Below are 26094 nucleotides of genomic sequence, written 5' to 3'. Positions count from 1 at the left end.
AACCAATGAGGGCGCTGGAAGGCGTGGCCTAGGGCAGGGAGGCAAGGAGCGCCGGCGCGCGTCCATTGGTCGGCTCGGCGAGGGGAGGAGCGCTGCCTCCCGGGGAGCCCCCGCTGCCGCCGCTATGAGTTTCAACCGCCTGTGTCGTCTGCTGAAGCCGACGCTTCTTTGCGGGGCCCTGGCCGTGCCCGGCCTGGCCAGCACCATGGTGAGCGCGGCGCCACTGGCCGTTGGGCGGGCGCGCGGCCTGCCTTACGGCGCGCGGGGCCGCGGCGACCTTGGACGCGGGGCGCCGGCCTCGGGCGCGCGGACAGCGCTCGGCGCCCCGTCCGCGGCCGTCGGGGCCGTGGGTAGCGCGCGGGCCGGGATCACGGTCCGAGTCTCGGTGGGGGGCGGGGGCCGCGTCCGGGGGAGCCAGGGACAGGGCTGGGCGGTCGGGACCCCTGGGTGGGCGCCCCAGACGCACAGAAGCTGCAGCGTCGGGGCAGCTGGGGGAGGCGTCGTTGGCCACTGGAGCCCCGCCTGCGGCCCGGAGAGCGGGGGTGTCCGACGGGGTGGAAATCCGGGATCACGCGCCACGGGGCGTCACTGCCCCTCCCCCGCCCTGCGCGCCCCGGGGTCCCGCGCGGTGGCGTCACAGAGGAGCGGCCCAGCGCCCTTGGCTACCGGCCCTTTGTCCCCTGGGCGCGGCGCTCGGTGGGCACAGGTGCGGCCGGAGACGGGCGGGCATGGGCCGCGCAGCCGCCCGCTCCCCGGGTCGTCGCAGGCAGCGGCGCCGGTTGCTGGCCGGGCGGCGGCGCCGAGCCCCCCGGAGGCGGAGGGCTCGAGCGTGCTGTCGCAGGAGGGCGCGCCCCCGTCTTCCACCGACTTCCAAGAGCCCTGGACAGGTGGGGCCCGCGGCCGGGGAAAGAGGTTGCGGCAGCGAGTCCCCAGACGCGGTGCGCGCGGGGCCCCCACACCCGCGGGCGGCGTCCCCACCCGCTGGGGTACCTGGCGGGGTTCCGAACACTTCCTGGGTCTCAGTGTCCACGGTCAAATGTGCCCTGCTGTGAAGGGGAGCGTGCGCCTTTGAGGAGATGGAGCCTCCCCTTTTACTTGCCCCAGGACTCCGGTTTTCCTCCCTCGGCGAGCTGGGCGAGCGGGCTGGGCGAGCGGGCCGGGCGGCCGCGGGCTCCAGGCCCCGAGGTCCGCCGGCCACTCGTCATGCCCTTGCCTTGCAGTGCGCGTCCCGCGACGACTGGCGCAGTGCTCGCTCCATGCACGAATTCTCAGCTAAGGACATCGACGGGCACATGGTTAACCTGGACAAGTACCGGTGGGTACCTGCCCACTTGGTGGAGGGAGCAGGGGGAAGGTCGCGGCCATGACCTGACCGCCTTGTCCTGCCTCCAGGGGCTACGTGTGCATCATCACCAATGTGGCCTCGCAATGAGGCAAGACGGAGGTAAACTACACTCAGCTGGTCGACCTGCACGCCCGATTCGCTGAGCGTGGTTTACGGATCCTGGCCTTCCCTTGCAACCAGTTCGGGAAGCAGGTGCGTCATGGCTGGCCCTGGATGTCCCTGTGTCCCTGTGTGCAGGCGTGGGAGCCAAAGGGGTACAGGCTCCTCCCTACTCACCCCAGCACCCCTGTCTGCACAGGAGCCAGGGAGTAACGCCGAGATCAAAGAGTTCGCTGCTGGCCATAACGTCAAATTCGACATGTTCAGCAAGATCTGTGTGAATGGGGATGATGCCCACCCACTGTGGAAGTGGATGAAAGTCCAGCCCAATGGGAGGGGCATGCTGGGAAAGTGAGTTGGGGGCCGAGGCGGGGAGCGGGGGGGGGTCAGGATGGCTCCCCCGGGGCAATGGGGGGTCTGCAGCTGCCACGGGATTCCTCACGATCTCACGCTTCTTTTCTAGTGCCATCAAATGGAACTTCACCAAGGTAAGGCATGCTGGGGGCCTGGGGGACGGGGACAGACCCAGCCACAGCTGGGCTGCTTCGAGGGTCCCTGGCCCTGACCTAAATGGGGCGGTGCATGGGGACTGCTGGCTCGCCCCAGCCCCATGGTGGCCTCGGATCCTGACACGGCCTCCCCCGCAGTTCCTCATTGACAAGAACGGCTGTGTGGTGAAGCGGTACGGTCCCATGGAAGAGCCCCTGGTAGGTGTCTGTTGGGGAGCCTGCCCGGGAGGGCCCTGGGAAGAGCTGCCCCTGACCCCCTTTCCCCCGCAGGTGATAGAGAAGGACCTGCCGTGCTACCTCTAGCTCCACAAGTGTGCTCCCCCGACCCGAGCCTGCCGCCTGTGCCCCTCGGAGCCTTCCACCCGGCGTCCATGATGGTCTGCCTGAAAACCAGCCCCTGGTGGGGCAGACCCGAGAACCCGGCGTGCACCCTTGCCGGAGGAAGGTTCCTCGGCCCGGCTCACGGTTCGGCAACCCCACCCCCTGCTGCCTTGTGGGAATAAAACACACAATACAAACTGACTTGCTTGTTGCTTTTGCTTACTTGCGGGGTGGGGGGTGTCTTGTCCCAGGCCCCTCTGGGCTCAGGTGCAGGTGTAGTCAGCTCCCCAGGCTGGGGAGCGGGGGATGTGGGAGGTGGAGTTCCCTCGGGGTTCAGAGGGCTGCACCTGCCCTGCTGCCCCAGCTGCTAATCTCCTCAGCCCAGCCAGGGCAGAGCTGATCCTGGCAGAGATGCCGCCTCCTGACTGGCCCGCTGCTCTAGGCCCGCGGGGGGGCCTTGGTCTCCTCCAGTGTACCCAGGTGGGAGGGTCAGGCGACCTGGGCCTTGTGGGCCTGCCTACTGGAGGCCCATTGCACCTGAGCTGGGCGTCGGGCCCAGCTGGGCACCAAGCCCGCCTCGCGGTGAGGACGCGGAGTCTGCACCAGGCCTGCCCACGGGCTTCACCTGGCAGAGGGAGCCCCCCCAGGAGGGCTGGTGGGCACAGCCTGCCTGCCTGCACCTCAGGAGAGCCATCCTGGTGAGAGTTGGGGGGGGCACAGCTGTAGAGTGGCTGAGCTGCTCTACCAGGGCCTGCTTCTACCAGGGCCTCCCGACTCCCACCCACCAGTCCGCCTCCTGGCTGGGGGCAGCCCCCTCCCACTTCCGGGCCAGAGGCCGGGCATGCTCCCCACAGCTTCCAGGAAGGGCCTGGCGTCCAGTCCTGCCTTCCCGACTGGGCCCAGCTCTTGGGCTCTCCTGTCCCTAGGCTGCCCTGCCTGCCTCAACCAACAAACACCCCGAGGAAGACCTGGAAAGAAACCAAGGCAGAGCCCGCAGTCCTGAACATGGGGTTCTGAACGAGCCCAGGCGGCTCACGTCTCGGTGGGCAGGAGGCAGCAGTGTCTGCTCCAAGACGCCTGGGGCCTGGTACGGCCAGTGCAGAGGCAGCTGGCCTGCTACCCTGGTGCCAGGACCATGCAGTGGACAAACAGCCTCCTGGGGTGGGTGTCTCCCCGAGCCTGGCCCCGGTCATCCAGAAGGCCAGGCGCTGTGGGTGGGGTGAGGCAGCAGAGGGAGCGCCAGCAGCCTCCCCGGACCACCGTATGGCCCCTCCCCGCCGTCCCTGCAGGCCAGAGCAGCAGACAGCCTGGGAAGTAGTGAAAAGGCACATATATTTAAAAAAGATCTCTTTACATATATACACTTGAATTCATTATAAATACACATAGAAACCAGGGGGCCACCCACCAGCTCCGCAGGAGATTCCAGGCCCTGGGAGAGGTGGCTGGGCAATAATTTAGGGCACAGAGAGCAGGGAGAGGGTTGCATATATTAATAGAAGATCTGCCCCACGGAGCCCCCCAGAGGCGGTGGGGCCCTGAGCACCTGGGGTTTCCTGAGTTTCCAGCTCTTGGGGCCACCCAGTTTTGTGGATTTCAGGGCTGACCGGGCCTGGTAAGGTGGGTGGGGTGGGAGCCCCAACCCCGGCCTGGAAGGGGGCAGCAGAGGACAGAGGCACAGAGGAGGCCCCCCACCCCCAGGCCCTGCCTGGCCCCTGAGTGTCCTGAGTGGGGCCTGCGCATGGCCACTGCCCACCAGGCAGGGCTTGGAGGGCACCCCCAGGGCCGGCAGCGTCTCGAGCGTCTGCCCAGGCACCAGTGGGAAGGCACTGCAGTGGAGGCCTCGGGAGGCCGGACGAAGGGCCCCTGTCCCCGCCTCGAAGGGCTCCTGGCCCCGCCTGCTCCTCTCAGTAGTCCGCAGGGCTGTTGGCCCTGCTCACCACCCGCTTCCCCGGTGTAGACAGGGCGCCTATTATAGATAAATAAGTTTTGTGCGGGAAGGATGCCCCGGGGCCTAGGAGTTGGGGAAGGGGGGGCTGAACTGGATGACGCTCTGCCGCTCGGGGCCCCCGCTGCCCTCCGGCGCGCCTGCTGCCCCCCCACCGGCGCCCAGCAGGCCGGGGGGCTCAGGGGGCGGCGCGGCGTTGAGGGAGCGCAGCATATCCTCCAGCACCTCCTTGAAGTTGATGTCGCAACCCTGGTGCAGGAGCGCCGCGGGGTCAGCCGGGGCGTCGGGAACACCCAGCAGCAGGCCGCCGGGGCCGGGGGCCGGGGCCGGGAAGGCGAAGGGCGAGGGCGGCGGGAAGGCCTGGGCCGGCGGACTGTACGTGAGGTCCAGGACCTCGCCGGGGCCGCAGGGCAGCGCGAGCGGGCGTGGGGCGGGCGGCAGCGCGGGGAGACCCCGGGCGCGTGCCTGCTTGCGCTTCACATCGGCGTCCATGAGCTGCAGCTCCTGCAGGACGCGGCGCACGCAGGCCTCAGGGATCTTGATGCCTGCGGGGTGGGGGCGGGGCCGGCGGTCAGGGCCCGAGGGGCGGGGCGGGGCGCCCCCCTCCCGGCGGGACACCGCCCTCCCCCACCCCTCCTGCACCCACTGCTCACCAACTTGCTTCTTCTTGTCCTTGGTCTTGAGGCGCACGATCTGCAGGTAGCTGCTGCTGGTGACGTCGGCCATGATGGCGGCGATGCGACCCCACACGCGCAGCAGGGCCCCGCACAGCATGTAGTGGTGTCGCAGCCTCAGGCCCTGCGCGCAGTCCTTGCCCTCCTGCACCAGCCGGCAGTGCCGGTTCCTGCGCGGGGACCACGGCTCAGACCAGCTGCGGCACGGGGCGTGGGCGAGCCCCTCCCAACACCCCCCCCACTCCCCCCGGGCTGCCCTGGGCCCTCACCATGTGGTGTGGCTGCAGTGAGTCAGAGAGAAGGTGTAGCTGCTCTCCCAGTGCTCTCTGGCCTCCTCCGCTGTCACCTGTGGACACAGCCGGTTGAGCCCCTGGACCGCGGCCTGTCCATACTCCCCAGCGCGCAGGTGGGGAACAGGAGGTCCGAAGGCCCCAGGCCCGCTCATCCTGCGCCTGGCGGCCAGGGCAGCGGAGCATGGAGGTGGAGGGCCAGCCTGGGGGCTGCAGAAGACGGGCGCGCCAGGGGTACAGTGGGGGCGCACTGCGGGGCCGTCGGGGCCTACCCGGTGAAACCTCCGGCACAGGCTGTCTAAGGTCTCCAGCTGGCTCTGCCGCCCGATGTTGGGCTTGTACACGGTGAAGAGCTTGCCGCGGTTCTGCTGGGCCAGCAGGCAGCTGGGCTTGTTGCCGCGGACCTGGGTGGGGGCGTGCGTGAGGCTGGGGCTGCGCCGCACGTGCTGGGCAGGGGTCCCCACGGTGTGCAGGCCCGTGCAGCCCGCTGCCCTCCCCTCCCGGCCCACCAGCCAGGGTCCTGCCCGTGGGGGTGCGCCGGGGGCTTGCTGGGGGGCCCACCTTGTAGGAGAGGTAGAAGCCGTCGTGGGTGCCCATCAGCTCCAGCGACCGGGCATAGGCCTCCTCCCACTTCAGGCCGCGGTCCACGCTGATCTGCGGACACGCAGGCATCAGGGGGGTTGGGGGTAAGGGGAGGGGGCGGGGCGGGCGGGTGCAGCCGCTCACCTTGTAGAAGACCACCTGCCCATCCTGCGGGTGGCCGGGGGCCAGGAACACCTGCTGGCTCTCCTCGTAGATCTCGTCAATGCCAGGGGCCAGGTCTGGGGAGGGCAAGCGGGGTCAGCGGCGGGTCTGGGGGCCCGGGCCCGGGGGGAAGGGCATCCCCAGCGGGGCTCACCCAGGATGCCCATGTCGTATTTGCCCTCCTTCTTGTCGGCGGCGATGAGGTGGTCGAAGGTGTCGGAGAAGTACTGGAAGAGCGTGTTTTGCTTGTGCACCTCCAGCCCCAGGATGCGGTTGAGGAACTTGCTGATGGAGCAGTCTGCTGGCGACAGGGGGCCTCAGGCTGCGTCCAGCCGGCCCTCCCTGTCCACCCACCCAGGAGGTGCAGGGCCGGGGGCGTGGGACTCACCCTTCTCCACGTCCAGGCAGCCGGACCGGGACTCGCGCCCGCCGATGCCGACGGACAGCAGCCCCTGCTTCATGTCTGTGGGGAGGGAGAGTCTCGCACGCCTGCCCGCCCCAGCCCACGGGGGCTCCCCCTCATGACCCGTGTCCCCCTGGGGTGTGTGGGGAGGGTCCACCAACTCACCACGGAAGAAGGCGGCGTCCCCTCCAGGGTAGCCCTGGGGCAGCGGCACCTTGCTCTCTGTCTGGCTTAGGATGGTGGTGAGGACGCAGCTGAGCGCCCGGGCGCCGTACTGTGGGGAGGGGTGAGGGCCGCGGGCCGCGTCAGAGGCTGGGGCACCCCAGGTCTCGGGGTCCTGGCACCCCGAGGACCCTCCTCTCCTGGGCTCTCCCACCTCGGGTACCTTGTTCTCAAAGTTGTACTTGCTCAGGTCACGGGACTCGGTGGCTCGGCGGTCCCCGTGGGTCAGAGCCCCCTGCCCGGGATGGGGGAAGCGGTCACACGTTGCCCACGTGGTGCTCCTCCCTGCGCCCTCCGCCCTCCCCAGGGAGCCTCCCCGCCCAGTCCCACACCCAGCCCCCCCCTCCGCCCACAGGCTCACCAGGCTCTCCAGCCTCTTGGCCACAATGGAGGCAAACCTGCGCTCCCCGGCCAGCTCTGAGATGAGGAAGATGTACTCGGGCGCGGAAACCTGGTTGGAGCGGTGGGTCCGGCCTGGAGGCAGAGAGGGCTTTTAGGGACCAGGCAGGCCCCGGGGTGGGGCGGCCTGGGGCGGGGCGGGGCTCACCAAACTGCTGGATGGCCCGGTCGGCGCTCCAGGGCAGCTCCAGTGTCATGTGCACCCGGCGCCGCTGGTTCGGTACCCGGCGGTCGGCTTGGAGGGAGATGCCAGAGCTGGAGGCCTCTGAGATGATGGCCACGAGCTAGAGGGACGTGGACGGGGACAGGTCTGTGGGGCGGCAGGGCGGGCAGCCTGCTCCTCCTCGCCCCGCACCCTGCGTGCCCTGGCTCAACCGGCTGCACCTGGGGGGACCCACACAGGAAGTTCAGACGTGTGTGTCCGTGAAGGTGTCTCCGAAGGCTTAGAATGGAATCTGGACCATCCCGGGTCACCCCTGGAGGGTCTGCCTGCCCTGTGGACATCAGCTCCCACGGGGCAGCCCAGAGAAGCGGTGGGCCAGGCACCAACACAGGGCACGTGGGACTCGGGCTGAAGGCGGGGCTGGCCGAGGGGTGCTGTGAGGGCCCCACACAGGCACAGGAGCACAGCACACACACCCCCACACAGCTGGTGGTCCTCCAGCCAGCCGCTCGGGACCCCTGTGCCTCCCAGCCCATGCGCAGGTGCACAGGGGTGCCCTCCAGGCACAGCCCCGCACCCCACCTTCTCTCCGCTCATGAAGCGCTCCTTCTCCCTGAGGTTCACGTGGTCGATGGAGAGGCCCTGCTCCGCCCGGGACTCGAAGGCCACCGTCCCGTCGGACCTGGACACCACGCGGCCCTTCCTGCCGGTCATCTGTGGCCGTGGTGGGGGCGAGGGGACAGGCTGTCAGCCGCTGTGGTCGCCCAGGGGCTGGTCCCCGTGGGCCTCAGTTTCCCTGTCCCCCCACCTGGGACCCTGGGGCTCTTGGGTGTGTGTGGCAGGGGGCTGCCAGGACCCGGCCTCTTGCCAGGCTCGGGTGCCCACGGGGCCATCAGCAGGAATGGTAACTGCCATCTTCCTAAGTTTTTTTAAGGCAACCCAGCCGCCTGAGCCAAGATGAAACTGAGGTGGCACCAGAGGGACGTCCCAGGAAAGAGCACAGGAGCACAGGGGGAAAGAAGGACGGGAGCGGGGACAGGGTGGGGGACGGGGTCGGGGATCAGGCCTGGGAGCCCCGGCCCAGGGGGGCGTGCGGGGGAGGTGGGCGTGGAGCTGGGCGGCAGTGGCTGAAGGGGTAGTGCAGGACACGGGACGCTAGACCCAGCAGCCGCAGCACCGCCGCCCCCCTCCCCCCTACGCCCCCACCCCCACCCCCGGCTCCGCCGCCAACGCCAAGCTGGCCACCGCCAAGCTGGGCGCACCAGAGCTCACCTCCGCCACGCACTCTGGACCCCCGAGCTGGTCAATGAGCTCGTCCAGGGTGTTGACGGGCAGCTCCCGGCCCAGCGCCTGCACCTTGGCCAGCAGGTCCTGCTTCAGCCGCTCCACCCGCTCCAGGACACCGGGGCCGTGCAGGTCCCGCGGTGGGGGACACAGGGGGCCTGTGGGGCCAGAGGGTCAAGGGGGACTGTCCAGGCCGCCTGCCCACGGCCCTGTTCCCAGCCCTGGCCCTTGAGGATGACGGGGGTCTCTGGGGAGCGGGGCTGAGCCAGGGGTCCAGAACATTCTCCCTAAGCCCCACCAGCCCTTGCCAGCCGCGCGCCCCAACGCCCGCACTCGGAGCCTGAGAAGCAGGGACGTGGGGGGAGGACCTGGGGGGAGGGCGTGGGGGTGGCCACGGCCCTCACCGCGGTCGTCGGCCGGGAGCCCAATGGCGTCCACGATGACCACGTCATCGTCCATCAGGGACTCGGGGGAGGAGTGGAAGTCGCTGTCCAGGCCGCCGTCCGACTCTGTGCTGCTGTCGTCACTGACGCGGATCACGCCCGCTGCGTCACACGCCAGCCTGGGCACCTTGGCCCCACGGCCCCGTGGCCGCCCTGCAGGGGAGCAGCCAGGGGTCACTGCCGCCTGGCCCCACGCCTTTGTCCTGGCGGCACGGTCTGGGGACAGGCCCGGGTGCCAGGATGGTCAGGGCTCAGGGCCAGAGCCCCCTGCTCCATCCACCTTTGGCAGGTCTGGGCTCTGCTGGTGGCCAGGGCACAGCGTAAAGGGGCACCTCTAACATCCCTGCCAGACTTCCTGACACGGCAGTGTGTCCTCGGGTGGTGCCTGGGGAGGCCACACGCCCACCCTCACAGGGCGGCCTTGGGTGGGTCGGCCAGAGGATGAGCCCAGGCCCTGATGGGGTGATGGTCCAGGGGCCTACGTAACTAAGCTACCATCCAGGACACCCGGGAGGCCGGTCCCAGGAAGTGGGAGGAGCAGGACTGGGCCCCCAAGGCTGGCCGTGTACCCTCAGGTAAGCTGCTTGGCCTCTCTGAGCCCTACGTCCCCCCTGGGCGAGGATGCTCAGCCTTTGCCTAGAGCAGCAGGCAGTGCATGCCAGAAGGTGCTAGGAGGCCACTGCCCCATCCCGGGGTGCTTCTAAGAGCTCCATCCTATCCCTGGACCAGCGTGGTTCTGGCCTCCGGCTCACTTTCACCTGGAGAGCGCGAGGCCCCGCCTTCTGGGGGTGAGGCTAGAGGCCGTGGGGATGCGCTAGCCACACCCCCATCCTGCAGCGCTGGGGTTTTTAGCTGACTGAGCAAGCTGCCCTGGAGGGTTGGGGAGGGCATCAGGGGTCAGGCCACGTGGCTGTGCAGCCAGCAGCAGAGGGGGCAGCGGGAGTGACAGCCTGACCCAGATCGAGGCTCAGAAAGGAGGGAGGCCGGAGGGAGGCGGCAGGAGCAAGGGAGGAGGCCACAAGGCGCCCGAGGTCCAGGCGGGCGGCAGGCGCTTACTTTTTCGCTTATTGCCCAGTCCTCTCTCTCGCTTCCTCTTGGTTGAAGGAAAGTGCTTCTGAATTAGCGACAGAAAGACGCCTCTGAAAGTGAGAAGCAGAGTTTATTTTTGCTGGGAGACCTGGAGGGGTTGGGTCCCGTGTGTGGGTTTGCTCTGGTGGGGACACCCAGCGCCAGGGGGCCCCGCGGGTGGGTCTGGGTGCAGGGGCTCAGAGAAGGCGCGTGGGAGGGGAAAGGAGCTGCAAGGACAGGGGGGCGGGGGTCCCACGTGGTGGGCAATGGACGGAGCGTGGGTGGGAAGCTGGGTGGGGCTCCCGCCGTCAAAGGGCCCACAGCTCTGCCCACACGCGCTGACTGGCCGAGGGGGAGGCTCCCAGGATGGGGTCCCAGGGGAAGGGAGGTGATGCTGGGCTGAGGGGGAGAGGCCAGGATGAGGTGAGCCAGGCAAGGGGCCTCGTGCTGGGACCCTCACCCAGGGTGGGAAGGGAGGCCAGGGGCTTTGGGGACCAGCAAGGCCAGTCCCTAAAATCAGTGTCGTCCTTGAAACGGCACGGTTCCCACGTGGGGGTGTGGGTGCAGGCACCGGGAAGCCTCATTCTAAAGCCCTGGGACCCTCGGCCAGCGCCCTCCGAGTCCTGGGGTCCCCACGGTTACCCTTTCTGGCTTTACGATGCGAGATGGGCCTAAGGTCACTTAGGACCGGGGCCGCTCCCTAGGCTGGGAATACAGGCAGGGCCAGGCCACAGGTCGGCCCCAGGGTGGGTCGCAGAGGGAGGGGTCCCCGGCGTAGCCCCCACCCTCCCCACCGGGCCGCAGGCATCACTCACTCGGCAGCGGACACGAAGCCATCAAGCTGGCCCTCCTTCTCGCCCAGCACCTCCCGGGTACGCGCCTCACCCGTGGACTGCAGCCCGATAACCACGCACTGCGGGGGTGGGTGGTGGTGAGCAGAGGCCTGCCCACCAGCCCCGGAGTGCGGGCCCCAGAGGGGCCCCCAGGGAAGCACCAGGCCCCACACTGGCCCTGTCCCAGCAGCCAAAACCCAGGGCGGGCCTCAGTCTCTCCCTCCTCCCACCCCCGTGTCCCTCGGGCTGCCAGGCCCCGACAAGCCCAGATCCACCTGGAAAGTCCACCTGGCAGCCCACAGCCAGCCTCAGCTCCCGGACCCCCACCCCCATCCTCTGCCCTGTTCTTTCTTGGGACTCGCCAGCCCAGCCTGCAAACGGGTAGCCTGGGGCAAGGCGGGACCAGAACCTTCCGGGTCTCAGCATCGCCCTCACCAGCCCCATCCTTGCGGGTTCGGCCCAGCCACACGCAGGCTCCTTTGCGATCGTGAGGCTGACACGGCGTGCCGGGTTCTGCCCACTCGCCCCTGACACAGGGATGCAGGGGGCCCGGCACAGCCCAGCTCACCTTGTCCCTGGCCAGCTCCTCCCGGGCCAGCTCCACCAGCCGGCGCACCTTGGCGGCAACACATAGGTACTTGAAGAAGCGCTGGTGGGCCGACCAGAACTGGCCCCACAGGGACTTGCGTGACTCCAGGCCGATCCAGTCGGCTGCCTGCTGGAACACGCCCAGGGCCTCGGCCCACTGAAATGACACGCCTGGCTGAGCTCACTACCACCGTCTCTGCCCGGACCCTGGCTGCCCCCGCCCCGTGGAAATGTGGGCCAGGGAAGGGGGGCTGTAAGTAGAGCAACAAGGAGGCCCTGGCGATAGCTGGACAGTCGGAAATGTTAAGAAACAACAAGTGTGATGCTGGTGAGACCGTGGTGGAATGGTGCTCGTGCAGCCCAGGGGCGGGTGGACACCGCCTCCCGAGGCGGCGGGGATACCCTCCCTGCCAGCTCCCTGCCAGCGGCCTCTGACTCTCCACACTTCAGACCAGGGTCTCGCTGGGGTGGTCCTGCCCCCAGGGGACACCGGGCCATGTCTGGGGCATCTGCGGCTGTCACACTGGGGGGATCCAGGCATCGAGCAGGTGGGTCCAGGGAGGTGCTCCCACCCCGCAGCGCCCAGGACGGCCCCACGGAGAGAGACAGAAAACGGCCACCAGCTCTGGGTTCTGTCCTGGGGGCAACATGCTCAGGAAATCATGGGGAGGGGAGGCGGGGATGCGGGCGTACAGTCCGTACAGAATCCCCAACTTGAACAGGTTCAAGATGCTGGGCTCCTGCCAAAGACCGAGGCGGGCGGGCCAGGTACTCCCTCCTGTCCAGTCTGACTAATCCCTGTGGTGTCTTAAGGGCAGACGCTGAAGGTGACGGGGGCGTAACTCCAAGGGGACATGCAGGCTGTCCACTCAGTCAGAGGCTCACCAGCAGGGCCGCCCGGTTGTAGATGTGCTCGAAGGACGGGGCCAGCGGGATCTCTTCGATGCGGAAGGTGACGCCAGAGAAGCTGAGCTGGCGTGCGATGTACATGCCGCTGACCTTCATGTCCATGGCCACGATCTCCATGGCGCCCACACCCCTGCAGGTGAACACAGGCTGCCTGGGCAACGGCCTGGGACCACATGCTAGGTCCCACCCAGGGGCAGAGCAACCTGGGGAGGGGCTGTCACCCAGCACTGAGCCCTGGAGAGCGAGGAAGGGCCAGGTGCATGGAGCAGAGAGCACTTGCAAAGGCCCTGTGGTCACCAAGGGCCTGGTGGGCCTTGGAAACACACAGAAGGTAGTCTGCCTGGACCAAGGAGGGGCCTGCACGGGAGCAGGAAAAGTGGGGAGGAGGCCCTTTCGCCCTGAGACCGATGGGAAGTACTAGGCAGAGGAAGGATAGGATTTGCATTTTAAGATCTCTCTGGCTGCCAGAGGAGCATGGGCAGGGGTGAGCGTGACACCTGGCCCCCGCTCCCATCATGTGGGGGATGGGCACGGGGTAAAGCGCACACCTCTTCTCGATGGCATGCAGAAATTCCTCGAAGGTCCGGAACGGTGTGCCCTCGCCCCAGATACCCAGGCGGCTCATGTAGATCATGTTCCGGGGCTCAGAGGCACCTGGGGGAAGGGGGAGCCACCGTCAGCTCCTCCGACCTGGGAAGGTTGGGGGCCTCAGGTGTGGCCCCAGAAATGGCACGAGGGCCAGGAATGGGGACCTGAGGCTCTCGGGAAAGTGCCCACGGCCAGCTGGCAGAAGGGAGGCCCCTGACAGGGGTTGGTGTCTGAGAACAGGGCCTGGCAGGAGCTGGGCTGCAGACCAGACGCCCCCCCCCCAACTCTCTCCCACACACAGCTGCGCCAGGGCAGGCATCGCTCGCTCGTCGATGACCAGGCCCCTCACCTGTGGCGCTGGCGTAGACCACCCTGGCCAGGGGCAGCTTGTTCTGCAGGTCCAGCACGGCCTTGCCCATCTTGGTGGAGCTGGCGTTCTTGGCTTTGTGGCACTCGTCAAACACAATCTGGGGTGGGCGTGGGTTAAGGACTGTGCTGGAAGGCGGGCCGCCCCACAGACCCACCACGACACCCTAGGTGGTCCCTTCCTGGTTGGGGGGAACTCTGGAAGGTGCCTGGGGGGATCTGGCCACGGGGTGTGGTCCTTGGGGTGTGTGAGGCCACCAAAGCCAGAGGGAACCAGCCTCTAGGCCCCGAACAACGTGGACAGGAATTGAAAGACACAGAAAGTTCTTAATGTTTTCAGGGGAAAAAGCGCAAGTTACAGACAAGTATGTCTGTCACGAACCTACCTGAAAGGCAAGGTGTGAGTGCCACACGCACGCGCACGTGTCCACACGTATGTACAGGGGTTCGACGGAGGATCAGCGGAAACGCGAGTGAGGTTAGCCCGATGCCATGTGGCCGCCCCCGAGGTGTGAGGTTAACATTGCTGTTTTTTTATGCTGCTGTTGCTGAGCTGAGGTGTCACCTGACACCGGGCGCCCAGAAGCATCAGTAATCCTGCTGCTTCTTCTGGCTCATGGGAGCTCTAAACAGACTATGCCTCGTGAACAGAGGGCCCACAGGCCTTGTCTCATCGGAGGGAGCGAGGGGAGCTTCGGGAAAGTGCACTCACCCCACTTCTGAGAACAAGGGTGAATCCCAGGGAGATAGAGCCCGAGGGTCCTCTAAGGGCCCCTGCAGAAATCCGCAGGGGAAGCTGTGGCCCCTCTGTGTGTGTGTGTGTGTGTGTGTGTGTGTGTGTGTGTGTGTGTGTGGAGGGGGGGAGCAGCGGGGGAGAAGGCCGAGGGGGGTTGGCCTGAAGGCTGTTACTGGTAAGAGGAATGTGTGAAACAAGAAAACGTTAACACCAGATACACATCAGACTCTAGCTTATAGTCCCCTAAACTTCTTCTTCCTACAGCTTGATGGACATTCTTTTTTTTTTTTTGGCCACACCAGGCAGCTTGCGGAATCTCAGTTCCCCGACCAGGTATCAAACCCGTGCCCCCTGCGTCGGAAGCAGGGAGTCCTAACCACTGGACCACCAGGGCAGTCCCTGGTGGACTCTCCTATGCTTTGTTTCCTACAGTTTGGTGGGAGCAAAAAGAAAGTGATCTCAGGCTGAAAAGCAAAGGAGGGAGACGCCTGGGGCTTCGGCCCAGTCAGGAAGGGCCTGGGACCCACAGCAGCTGGCAGAGCTAGAGCAGCGGGGCCTCTGGCCCAGCTGTGCTCTGGCTCTCCTGGACTGCCTCCCGCCCCGCCCCGACGGAGCCTGGGTGGGACCAGCTTGGGGGCCGGACAAGGACGGGGGAGGAAGTGCTCTGCACCCCCAGACCTCCGGCCCCGCCGCCCGCGGTGTCGCAGCAAACACCACCCCGACCCTGTGGTTACGGGTCTGGCCAGCTGGAGCCAGGAGGCTGAGCTAGACGGCCAAGGGCGGGTAACAGCTGTCCCTGAGGGCGAGCCTGCGCCACCAGGCCCTCCCTTCCGGGAATTCCTCCCGCGCTTCCGCACCCTCCGGCACCGGCCAGGACCAAGGTCTCCCGGCCCCCTGCACTCGGCTCCGCCCCTCCCGGCCCCCTGCGCTCGGCCCCGCCCCCGCATCACGGCCAGGATACCACGCCATCGAAGGCCTCCCCACACCACTCCAGGATCTGCCGGATGCGCGTGCGGTGCTGCCCGCCTGCCTGGCTCTCCCCGATCAGGGCGGAGTAGGTGGCAAAGAGGACGCCCTCTGAGGTAGTGTTGTCGCCGTACTTGATCTGGGGAGAGGGCCAGGCATCGGTGCGCGCCGGGGCATAGCCACGCCCGCGCTCCGGGACCCCCACCCCTACCAGGCGAGGGGCTGCGGGCCACCCACCTTGCTCAGCGCGTGCACCGCGATGCCAGGGGCGGCGATGTCCCGAAGGTCGCGCTCCGCATCGTACTTGAGATCATTGGAGACGCTGAACCTGCGGGTGCGGGCCAGTAGGCTTCAGGAACCCCCTGCCCACCTGCCGGCCCACCCCATGCCCAGGGAGGGACAGCTCACCACAAGGCCTTCTTTCTGCCCCGCAGGTAGTTCTCCAGGATGATGCCGGCCACCGTGCGGCCCTTGCCCACACCTGCGCCATCGCCGATAAGGAAGCCCGCGCGCTGCCCACCGGGGAGCAGGACCTCGTGTTGCTGCGGGAGAGGGGGAGGAGACGGGGGTCAGCGTGCGGCAGGGTCAGGGTGGGCACTGAGACCCCCTCACGCCGGACGCAGACCTGCCTGGAGACCCTGGGATCACCTGGCAGGCGTAGGTGATGGCCTCTAGCTGCAAGGCGGAAAGGGCTCCGCTGTCGGAGGAGGCCAGGGCGAGGGTGTAGGTGATGTCCGGTGGCGGAACGCTGGACAGAGTGCTGGTCTCCACCACGCGGTCTGGGTGCTGCTTCCCAAGCTTGGCTAGAGGGGCATGGGGTGGGAGGGGGAGGCAGGTCAGGGGCGTGGTCTGGACAGGGTTGGGGGCGTGGCCCATCGATGCAGAGCAGGAAGGCGGCTGACCTCTCCACTGCCCCCTCCGCCTATGTGCCGAGTGAGGAGCACAACCCCGATTACAGAACCGCCCCTCCGGAGCCCGCCCACAGCTCCCACACCTGCCTTGGCAGTTTAAGGGGCCCTGGGACCTTCAGGGACCCCGGGGATGGGCGCCCCTGGCCGGAGGACGCAGACCCCGTGAGGCTGTGCAGCCCGGTGGTCGCTGCTGGGGGTCTTTTCCCACAGCACACTCACACTTGGATGGCACGTAGTCGGCGTAGGTCTCCGCGTGGCCCAGCTCCTCTGCCTCATCCTCCTCAGCTTCGTCGTCCTCCTCGGGGTGACTCTGAGACTGAGGGCAAGGTGCTGTCATGCTGGGGACAGTACTGTCCCCTGCACCACGCCAGCCTCCCTGCCCGGATCAGGAGCCTGGTCCACCAGCCAGCCCAGTGACTTGGGGCAATAGGGAGAGGTCCCCCCTCCTAGCATGGTGCCTCCCTGGGACCTCAGTTTCCCCATCTGTATAATGGTCAGACCATGCTTCTAAGCCGGCCCAGGGCCCGCATACAGCAGGAGCCTGAGTGAGTGGCCCTCCCTGGTCCCCAGGAGGGATGGGCAGGGGTAGGGAAGGGGCCTGGCTCACCTGGTAGCTGACGAGAAGTGGGGTGCTGGAGAGAGAGGACACAGGGTCCTCAAGGCCTGTAAATGGCCCGCTGGGCAGGAACAGCTGGAGGGGAGAGGCAGGGAGAGTAGGCATGAGACTGCAGGCCACAGGTGGGGAGGAAGTGCCTCTATGGGCCCCCCGGCCTCCAGGGGGGCTCGCCTTGTGGTCCTCAAGCCCCTCAGCTGGCCACCGGCCTCCTTCCTGTTGCCCGCCCACCTAGATTTGATAGATACGTAAGTACTTGGGATACATAAAGTACTAGATAAATAGGTACTAGGAATGCGACGTACAACACGATAAATAGAATTTACACTGCTGTATGTTATATATGAAAGTTCTTAAAGTAAACCCTAGGGGTTCTCGGCACAAAGAAAAAATACGGTTTTTACTTCTTTAATTTTTTTTTTTTTTTTTTTTTTTTGGGGCACACTGTGTGGCTTGTGGGATCTTAGTTCCCTGACCAGGGACTGAATTCACGCCCTCAGCAGTGAAAGTGCCGAGTCCTAACCACTGGACCGCCAGGGAATTCCCTCTATTTCTTTAATTCTGTATCTATATGAGACTATGGATGTTCACTGACTTGTCATCATTTCATGATGTATGCAAGTCAAATCACCATTCTGTATGTACACTTTAAACTTACTGCTGTCTGTCAATCACATCTCAATAAAACTGAAAGGAAAAAAAACACAAAGTTTTTTTGAAATGAAAATAAAATGGAAATGAGGCACAGGGAGGTCTGAAACCTACTCTCAATTCCCTCTCCCTTTTTTTTTTGAATTAACGAAAACAAACAAACAGCTGCAGACGCAGGTTCCTGGAAGGCTGACTCAGGTTCCCGCAGGCAGGGCTGGCCGCAGCAGCAGTGGGCGTGGCGTTTCAGCTGCCCGCCTGGGCCTCAGGTTCCCGGGAGGCTGGGAACCGGTAGGAGGGCCCTGGCGAGGCGAGGACGGGCCTGGGTCGCCTGCTGCACCTACTCTGGGCACTTCGTATCCCCCTGCCAGCCCCAGACTGGGCCCAGACGCTTCCCGAGGGCCCGGGGGTTTCATGGGCACTGAACCCGTCAGGGCATCTAGGCATATGCCCACCAGTGTCCACTAGTGTATGCCAGGCTCCCCGGAGCCCCTCTTCCCCCTGGGGAGCCCCTGCATCTTCTGGCCTACATGGGAGACATGAGCACCCTCGAGCCACACCCTCCTCCGTGTCTGTTCGGCCGAGGATGGGGCACACTGACCTTGTCGTGGGTGGAGGGGCCAGTGCTCACGTCCCAGATGGTGGGCACCTGGCTGAGGCTGTCGGCGGGCAGGAAGTCAGGTGTGTCTGCGATGTCTGAGAGGGAGTCCACGGACGAGGAGAAGATGGAGGCATTGGAGAGGTCATCGAGGTACGAGGAGTCCTGCAAGACAGGCCGGGTGAGGGCAGCTGTGAGGCCCAGCCACACGGTGGATGCTGCTCTGCCACAGAAAGGGGTGATGCACTGACACTCGCTACAGCGTGGATGGACCCTGAGAACACGACGCCCAGTGAGAGAAGCCAGACACAGAAGGACACACGGTGTGTGATTCCACTGATGGGAAACATCCAGAACAGGCAGATCCAAAGGGACAGAGGGGGTTCCTGGTTGTCAGGGACTGGGGAGGGTGTGGGGTGACTGCTGATGGGGACGGGGCTTCTCTTTGGGGCCATGAGAATGTTCTGGAACTAAACAGAGGTGATGGTTGCCCGACTCTGTGAATGCACTGGAAACACTGAATTATGCAATTCAAATGGGTCAGTTTTACAATATGTGAACTGTATCAATAAAGCTGTTTGAAAAGAAAAAAGGAAAAAGGCAAGTGGAGGTGAGAGAAACCAGACCCCACAGGCGCTGCGCTGGACTCTACTCAGAGGACACCGGGAGAAGGTGACGGACACCCCGTGCCTGCCCTGGCCCATCCCCATGGAAGAGGTGACACCGGTGTAGGGATGCCAGGACGCACGGACCGCCACAGCTTCAGGAGACATCTGCTGCTGTGGAGGCTGCAGTTTCTAAACCTAAATTTAAAGGGAATCGGGGGACTTCCCTGGTGGTCCAGTGGTAAACAATCCGCCTTCCAATGCAGGGGACGGGGATTCGATCCCTGGGTGGGGAACTGAGCCCGCACGCCACAACTACTGAGCTTGTGCGCCTTAACTAGAGAGCCCGCATGCCGCAAACTACAGAGCCCACGTGCCCTGGAGCCCGCACACCACAACTAGAGAGAGAAAACCAGCACATCACAACTAGAGAGAAGCCTGCGTGCCGCAACGAAGACCCAACGCAGCCAAAATAAATAAATAAAAATAAATAAACAAAGGGAATCAGGTGCAGCGCAGGGGGGTCCCATACCGGCCCCCCTCCCTCCCAGCCCTGGTCACAGGCATGGAGCTCCTGAGTGTGCCTGGCCTGTGCTGGACGTGGGGACATGCAGAGACAGCCCCTTGGGGCTTCTGGTCCAGGGTCCCCTGCGGTGCCCCGCTGGGTCACGGAGCCCACACCGCCTGCCACCTGGGGAGGGCAGTGCAGCACAGCTCCCCGTGCCCAGAGCTGGGGAAGGTGCAGGCCCCCCACCTCCCTCAGCCCCTCCAGGCTCAGATGCGGGGCAGCCCTCAGCCGAGCCCCCCAGGGAGGGAACCCCCCACCCCCTCCTGCCTGCCATGGGTGGAGCCAGGTGGGCTGTGGCCTCAATGTGCCCATCAACGGGAGCATTTCCCAAGCAGGGCAGGGGCCAAGGAGGAGGGAGAGCGGCCGTCTGGGAGCCCCCAGCCCCGTGTACTGTTCACACATCTCGGCCCATCAGGGCTGTTGGAAGGCCGTGGCGGGGCGGGCTGGGACAGAGGGTGTGGTGTCCCACTAACCAGTGAGAGAAGGCCAGGGGGGTGGGCAGGGCTGACCAGTGGGGGTCTCGGGGCCCCAGGGGCTCAGATCAGTGGACTCTGGGGAGGAAGGGTGGGCCTGGGCCTAGGGTCCACCCGATGTGACCAGTTCGGGCCTGGAGGCCACAGCTGAGCTGGCTTCTGGGGGTGGAGGGCAGGTCTCCGCAGTCCCAGGTCACCGAGAACAGGCCCCTGATCTCAGCCAGTTCCCAGTCCTGCCCCACGACCCCTCAAGGGCCGTGTTTCTGGGGCTCCCCTCCGACTGATCTGCATGGGAATCAGGCCCCCATGCCCTGGGGTGCAGGGGCCTCCAGGCAACACTGTCCAGCTTCCCCAGGACCCAGTGCTCAGATGCTGGTGCATGCACAGCCCCCAACAGGCAGGCTTGAGAGCACTGTGCGAAAAGGACAGCGGGTCTGGCAGGAAGGGGTGGGGCCCGCTCAGCTGGTATAAGGCTGGGGGCCCCCTGTGGACGCCTCCCACTGCCCAGGGTGCCCTGGCTCCGGCGGTTTGCAAGGAGGGTTGGTCCCACGGAAGGGGGGCAGACCCCAACCTCCCCCCACCGCCTGCAGCTGCAGGACCTGGCGACTGGGCAAGTCCAGGCGAGGAGATGGGGGCGTGGCAGACAGTGCCTAGCAGGACCAGCTCAGCAGCCTGGGAAGAAGCAAGAGGGGGATGCCAACCCCAGAGCAGGGAACAGGTGCTCCATGATGCTCCTTGGGGCACGCTGCACCCCCATGCGAGAGCCCGGCGACTCAACAGGCCAGAGCATCCATCTCGGGGGACACTGAGGCGGCGGCAGTGGGTCTGGCTCTGCTGCCTCTGAGGCCTGCTCCCTACCCCACCCCCGGTCAGCTGGGATCAGAGGTGGCACATCCCGAGTCTGGTGGACAATGCCAGGGAAGGGTGGGCTGCAGAAGCTGGCCGCCCGGACCCCATGAAGTGACATGGGGTAGTGACCCCCAGAGACTCCGAAGGCTGGCTGGGGTGGGGTCCGCGTACAGTCGGGGAAAGCTGTCTTTGCTAAAGTCCCTCTGGGACCAGCGTGGCCCTCCCAGCGAGCGCCGCCGAGCCTGGTCAGGGTGACGATGACCCTGGAGCCCTGAGAGGTGGGCCTGCTTCCCAAAGGTGAAACAGTCACTGGGCAGTGGGCAGGGAGCTGGGCGGGACCTCAGGGGCCAGCCCCGAAGATGGCAGAGGCAGGGGCTGAAAGGGGCGCTCGGGGGCCACCCTGTGTGAGGGCTGAGCACGGAGACCCTTCCCAGGAGGACAGCGTGCAGGTGAGGAAGCCCCCCGTGGAGGAGCCAGGAGGTCAGGTCAAGTTCAGCAGCAGAGACCCCTGGGGTGATGGTTGGGAAGGGCACCTCCCCTCTGAGTTCTCCCCCGGGGAACCCATGGCCCCAGTGCAACCATGAGAAAACACCAGACAAACCCAAACTGGGGACGTCCTTCAGGAGTCCCAGGCCGGGCTCCCCACGACTGCCCAGGGCCCCAGCCCACCCCAGGAGAGCGGGCGACACCGGCACAGCCTGGGGGTCCTGGTGCCACAGTGTTACTGGGGCAGAGGCGACGTGGGGAAGCGTGGACTCTGGGGCCCTGAGGACAACGTATGAACATGGGCCCATCAGCTGGGACGTGGGCGGCGCCAAGGGGCTGGTCGTGGGCACACAGGGTCCCTCTGAACTGATTCACAGTCTCTCTGTAAATCTAAAACTGCTCTAAAAAATATAATTTATTAAGAAAGTGGGTGCTCTCTCCCCAGTCTGTGGACACCGTCTCCACCAGATGCCCTGATGGGCAGCTGGCATCGTCTGGGGGCCCCTGGATCCTTGGGGGCAAAGGGAGGTGGGCCTCACTTGGGTCCCCAGGGGGTGGGGGTGGGGCTCCCGAGGTCCCTCCCCCTCCCCACCGTGGAGGGCGGGTGGCTGGATGGAAGTGAGAGTGGACCCCCCTGGTGGGCTGCCTGCCAGTGTTGGGACCTGACTCCCAGCAGCCACAGGAGACCTCCAAGATGACCCAAACCCAGAATCACCTTCCCTGGGTCCCCAGGGGCCCAGTCAGGGCAGGGCCGCAGCTCCCAGGCCCTCACCAGAGCCCCCAACCCGGCAGCCTGTGTCCACCCGTCCCCGGGCTCACCTCCCGACCTGCGTCCCCACCTGGAACTCCTCCGGGATCCCAGGCCCCCCTGCCCCCGCTCTTCCCACTGCAGGCCCCAATGCGGGGGAGCTGGCTGGTTACCCCGACAGTTCTGGGGGGCCAGGAGGGCACAGGGTTGCCCACTGTGCTTACTGCCTCTCAGCATGTCGGGGACCCTGGACCAGCGAGGAGCTGCCCATGCAGTGACACCCCCCCCACCTCATCTCTGCCACCGCCCAGCAGGCTGGGACAGGATGGCCCCCAGACTGGACCCGGCTCTGGGTCTGCTCAGCACCCCCTCCCAGCCAGGAAAGTGACCCCAGAAACATTCTTCGGACACAGGTCCTCTCACTGGTCCTGGGCAGGGGCCCTGAGGAGGGACAGCGGGACAGAGAGACGGAGGGATGGGGACCGAGCCTGCCTGTCCAATCAGAGCCCGTCTCAAACCATGCCCCACAGAGCCACTGCCACCATCCCAGGACACGGAGTGCCCACAAGACTCCAGGTGGGACGGCTTCAGCCCCCTGCAGCCCCCTGCCCTCCTTGGCTGTCCCCACATTCCACGTGGCTCTGCTCGGAAAACTCCAGCGGGGTCATCCTCGCTGCCAAAAACAGACAGACGGAGCAGGCTGGGGGAGCCCTCCCCCCCGCCCCCAGCCCGGCTGTTCCGGGCGGTTCCCACGGGCCCTCCCAGCCCGGCCCCCCTCGCAAGGCAGGAGCCCAGGGTTACCTTGCCGAGGGCTGCAAACTGCAGCCAGAAGCGCAGCTGGGACATGGTGGCCGCCGGGTCCCGAGGAAGCGGTGGGAGCAGCTGCCTCATGACCACGGGCGGCTCAGCCCGCCGGCCCTCAGCCCTCAGCCCGCCCGGCCGCATTTGCATGTTGGTTTAGTCACCGCCTGCGCCTACTTCCCCTAAGGCCGGCTGACTTTCAGGAAATGATGCCTGCCTGGTAAGTCAGGACGATTACTGGCAAAGCGCGGAGAATTACTGAACGGGGCGGAATCTACCACAGACGGCTGTCAACAACGCCCGCGGGCTGCCACTGGCTCGCCCCCTGCCTGCCCCGGGCGCTCTCCTGGCCCCGGCCTCAGTTTCCCCCAGACCACTGTCCCCCCAGAGCATGTGCCCAGCTGGGCCTGGCAGGGACCACGGCTGTCCCTGGGATGCCCACAGCAGTGACTCGAGGTTCAGAGGCCCCTGCATCGCAGGGAGGAAACCTAGGCTGGCTGCCCCTTCCGTGCCCCCCACGCCCTCCTGGGCCTGCCCTCAGCTCCTCAGCCTGGACCTTCACTGTCCCAGAGCCCGCCTCCAGTGCCTCACAGGGCCCGCCCCAGGGCCTTTGCCTGTGCTGTGGCCACACCTGGAGGGCCGTCCCCATGGGGCCCCAGGCCCCGCCCTGCTCTTCCTCCTCCAGCCTTGGCAAGCGGCCTGGCTGTGCCCAAAACGCTGCTCTTCCCTGTTGCGTCAGCCCCTGCAACCCGCAGCCCAGAACGGAGGGCAGGACGCAGACAGGGCCAGTGGCGGGGGGCACAAAGCCCTGAGGCCTGGTGCCCGTCCTGCTTGTTTCTTTCCATCACCCCCATTCCAGGACGGTTCTGTGCGGATCCACGGCCAAGAGGAGCAAGCGGGCCCATGGGCCTCCCTGCGGTTGCCCAGCACCCCAGAGCTCTGACTGGGGAGGGTCCCTGGGGTCAGGGAGACCTCGGCCCAATGCTGCAGCCCTCACCTGTCTCCAGCCCACAGCCGGCAGAGGAAGTGGGGGGAACATGGCCAGCGGCCACTGCCGCAGGTGAGGAATGTATACAAATGGCAACAAGGGGAGGAAGGACACTCAAACTGTCAGGCAACGGGGAAACGCAACCCGAAACCAGCGGGACACACTTCACACCCGCCCGGACGGCTGGACCCACAAAGCCAGCAGGGACCAGTGTGGGGAGGAGATGGAGAAATCAGAGCCCCTACACGGCCGGTGGGGGCGCGAAACGGGGCAGCATCCTCAGAAAACAGTCATAGTCACCCCATGACCCTGATTCCACTGCCAGGTGCCCACAAGAGGCAATGGAGACGCACGTCCACAGCAGCCAAAGGTGGACACAACCTAAGTGTCCACCAGCGGATGACGGACAAACACCACATGGTCCCTCCACACACAGGAGCATCACTCGGCCACGTAAAGGGGTGAAGCCTCGACACTCACTACAACGTGGATGGACCCTGAGAACACGATGCTCAGTGAGAGAAGCCAGACACAGAAGGACCCACGTTGTGTGATTCCACTGGTGGGAAATGTCCAGAACAGGCAGATCCATAGAGACAGGGAGTGGGTTCCTGGCTGTCAGGGGCTGGGAAGGAGGTGAGGGAGTGACCGCTGATGGGGATGGGGCTTCCTTTTGGGGTGATGGAACGTTCTAGAATTACATAAAGGTGGTGGTTGTAAAACCCTGTGAATACACATTAGAAGGATGAATTTTAAGGTGTGTGATTTTGTCTCAATTTTAAAAAGAATTACTAGGAAACGGGCTTGAAAAGAAAACCCACAAAGCACAAGCACAAACTTTTTGTGATTGGGTTTCAGCAGCAGGAAACTGGTCAGGTTGCCAGCAGTTTCTAAACTCGGACTCTCTGCCCCCTGTATCTCATCACCAGATGGCTGGTCGGCCCTGTCTGGCCAGCGCGTCCGATCCGTGGGGCTGCCCGGCCAACAGGACGCTCGCTGGTCCCTAGGCTGCCCCCGGGCTGGCCACAGAGGGGTGGGCGCGGCCCATGTCGGGACCTCCTTTGGAAATGGGGTCACTGCAGATGTAGTCGGCTAAGATGTGGTCGCACTGGAGCAGGGCGGGCCCTAAGCCGACGGCCGGTGCCCTTACAAGAGGGAGGTCTGGACACAGACAGAGAGGAGAAGACCACGTGGAGACGGAGGAAGAGGTGGGGTGACACAGCCACAAGCCCAGGACGCCTGGGGCCCCAGGAGCTGTGAGAAGCATGATGGACCCTCCCCTGGAGCCTGCGGAGGGAGTGCGGACCCCAGGACGGGGGACCTTGGCCGTGGCCCCGCGTGACCCAGGGGCTTCCCATGGGAAGCGGCCCCCCACCGCGCCCTGCCAGCGCCAGAAATCGCCAGGAGCCTGCTGGCGGGGTAGGCCAAGCCTCTGACCCTGTGGAAATCTGTTCGCGGAGCAGAGGATGTCGCCGACCCCTCTCCGTGTGGGGAGCTGCCCAGAGTTTGCAAAGCACTTTTCTGAGCTGTGACCTCATCCTGCTTCCCAGAAGCTGGGGCTGGCAGACAGAAAGTGTCCTTATCGGGCGGACGCGGGGCCCACCTGAGATGCCTGGAGGGACCCTCAGGGCGCACGCCTGCCCTGCCAACTGCGACTGCGTGAGGGGGTCTCAGCTCACCAAAAAGAGCCCTCCCCCTCCCCGGGGCCCGGCTGAGACGTGAGGCTCCAGGGGGCCTTGGGAGGAGGGGTCAGGGCAGCACCTGATCCCGGGGGCTGCAGCGGGGCTCGGCACTGGGGGGCAGTGAAGGAGGGCGGGGCAGCCACTCCTGCAGCCAGGACCCCAGAGAAACCAGGGTGGGGAGAACCCAGGGGAAGGCCTGGAGGGGCAGGGGCAGCAAGAGCTGGAGGCACAACGCCTTGGGGGGCATTTGGAAGGCTGGGCACCCCCCCAACCCCGACTCCAACAAGGCCCCAAACAGCCCTCCTAGCGAGAGTCAGCCACACCTGGAACACACGCTCACACTGAAGTCTACACGCACGTCCACACCAGCATGATTTACGGCAGTCGAGAGGTGGAAACGACCCAAATGTCCATCGATGGACAAACACATACACACACGTGTCCCCCAACACACGGGGACGTCCCTCAGCCACGTAAAGGGGTGAAGCACGGACACTCGCTGCAACGTGGACGGACCCTGAGAACACGATGCTCAGTGAGAGAAGCCAGACACAAGCACACACGGTGTACGATTCCACTGACGGGAAACGTCCAGAACAGGCAGATCCACAGACACAGAGAGGGGGCTTGTGGTGTCGGGATGGAGGAGGGGGAAGGGTGACTGCTAAGGGGGATGGGGTTTCTTTTGGGGGATGGAAGGTTCTGGACTTTGGACAAAGGTGATGTCTGCACAACACTGTGAATGCACAAAAGCTGCTGAACCGTATGAAATGCAAGTCACATTCCAATTAAGAAATAAAAGCCACACGTCCACACCCCCCAACACGTACCATACCCTGCAGTGGGAGACCCCAGGTGGGGCCCCTCAAGGTGTAAGGGGTATAAGGGCCTGAGCAACTCTGTGTCAACCTGAGGGCGGGAAGGACAGTGCACAGTGGGGGGACCCAGAGGAAGCTGCCTCACCAGGGGTCAAGGTCAACCCATCAGCAACGAAACGCATCGACAAGGCCTTGAAGACAACGTGCCGTGTTTGTGGGCCTCCTGCCAGGGACGCAGACCCCCTTCCAGTGTGGGGCACCCTACAGACACCTGGCCGGTTCTTTCGGCGCCTCAGCACACCCATGGGTGTACATGGGTGTGGTCACCAGTGTTGCACCAGGGCTAATTTCTGCCCTGTGACACTGGTCTCAGCTACGTAAGATGCCATGTGTAATGTGTAGGCAAGA

General features: G+C 65.4%; 2 protein-coding genes across 3 annotated transcripts in view; one reads left to right on the top strand and one right to left on the bottom strand.

The window, feature by feature from the left end:
* The first annotated feature begins 50 nt into the window (after positions 1-50).
* GPX4 (glutathione peroxidase 4) lies at positions 51-2475 on the top strand. Its single transcript, XM_067734519.1, has 7 exons — positions 51-208; positions 1221-1315; positions 1393-1537; positions 1644-1795; positions 1908-1932; positions 2092-2151; positions 2224-2475. The coding sequence occupies exons 1-7, from the start codon at positions 125-127 to the stop codon at positions 2254-2256; spliced, it is 594 nt and encodes a 197-aa protein (XP_067590620.1). The 5' UTR covers positions 51-124; the 3' UTR covers positions 2257-2475.
* A 1114-nt stretch (positions 2476-3589) lies between these two features.
* The window catches only part of SBNO2 (strawberry notch homolog 2), a 44023-nt gene continuing 21518 nt past the window's right edge, over positions 3590-26094 (bottom strand). The window contains exons 5-32 of one of the 2 annotated variants that reach the window (XM_067734497.1): positions 17672-17833; positions 16417-16500; positions 16029-16125; positions 15547-15701; positions 15307-15440; positions 15136-15226; positions 14894-15037; positions 13180-13297; positions 12791-12896; positions 12219-12372; positions 11314-11490; positions 10728-10825; positions 9901-9983; positions 8806-8997; positions 8390-8559; positions 7700-7831; positions 7103-7238; positions 6917-7029; positions 6719-6790; positions 6499-6607; positions 6319-6393; positions 6085-6228; positions 5913-6007; positions 5748-5840; positions 5459-5590; positions 5166-5242; positions 4876-5066; positions 3590-4767 (exon numbers count right to left, since the gene is read on the bottom strand). In XM_067734497.1, coding sequence (XP_067590598.1) covers positions 4289-4767; positions 4876-5066; positions 5166-5242; positions 5459-5590; positions 5748-5840; positions 5913-6007; positions 6085-6228; positions 6319-6393; positions 6499-6607; positions 6719-6790; positions 6917-7029; positions 7103-7238; positions 7700-7831; positions 8390-8559; positions 8806-8997; positions 9901-9983; positions 10728-10825; positions 11314-11490; positions 12219-12372; positions 12791-12896; positions 13180-13297; positions 14894-15037; positions 15136-15226; positions 15307-15440; positions 15547-15701; positions 16029-16125; positions 16417-16500; positions 17672-17833 — 3813 coding nt within the window. In that variant the 3' untranslated portion in view covers positions 3590-4288. The remainder of the gene's footprint in view (positions 4768-4875; positions 5067-5165; positions 5243-5458; positions 5591-5747; positions 5841-5912; positions 6008-6084; positions 6229-6318; positions 6394-6498; positions 6608-6718; positions 6791-6916; positions 7030-7102; positions 7239-7699; positions 7832-8389; positions 8560-8805; positions 8998-9900; positions 9984-10727; positions 10826-11313; positions 11491-12218; positions 12373-12790; positions 12897-13179; positions 13298-14893; positions 15038-15135; positions 15227-15306; positions 15441-15546; positions 15702-16028; positions 16126-16416; positions 16501-17671; positions 17834-26094) is intronic. The other variant, XM_067734498.1, reaches the window with a different exon arrangement.

This window comes from Pseudorca crassidens, chromosome 3, assembly GCF_039906515.1.
Source record: "Pseudorca crassidens isolate mPseCra1 chromosome 3, mPseCra1.hap1, whole genome shotgun sequence".
Lineage (NCBI taxonomy): Eukaryota > Metazoa > Chordata > Mammalia > Artiodactyla > Delphinidae > Pseudorca > Pseudorca crassidens.
Note: the sequence above shows the minus strand (reverse complement) of the source record. Positions and strands in the feature narration are given on the sequence as shown.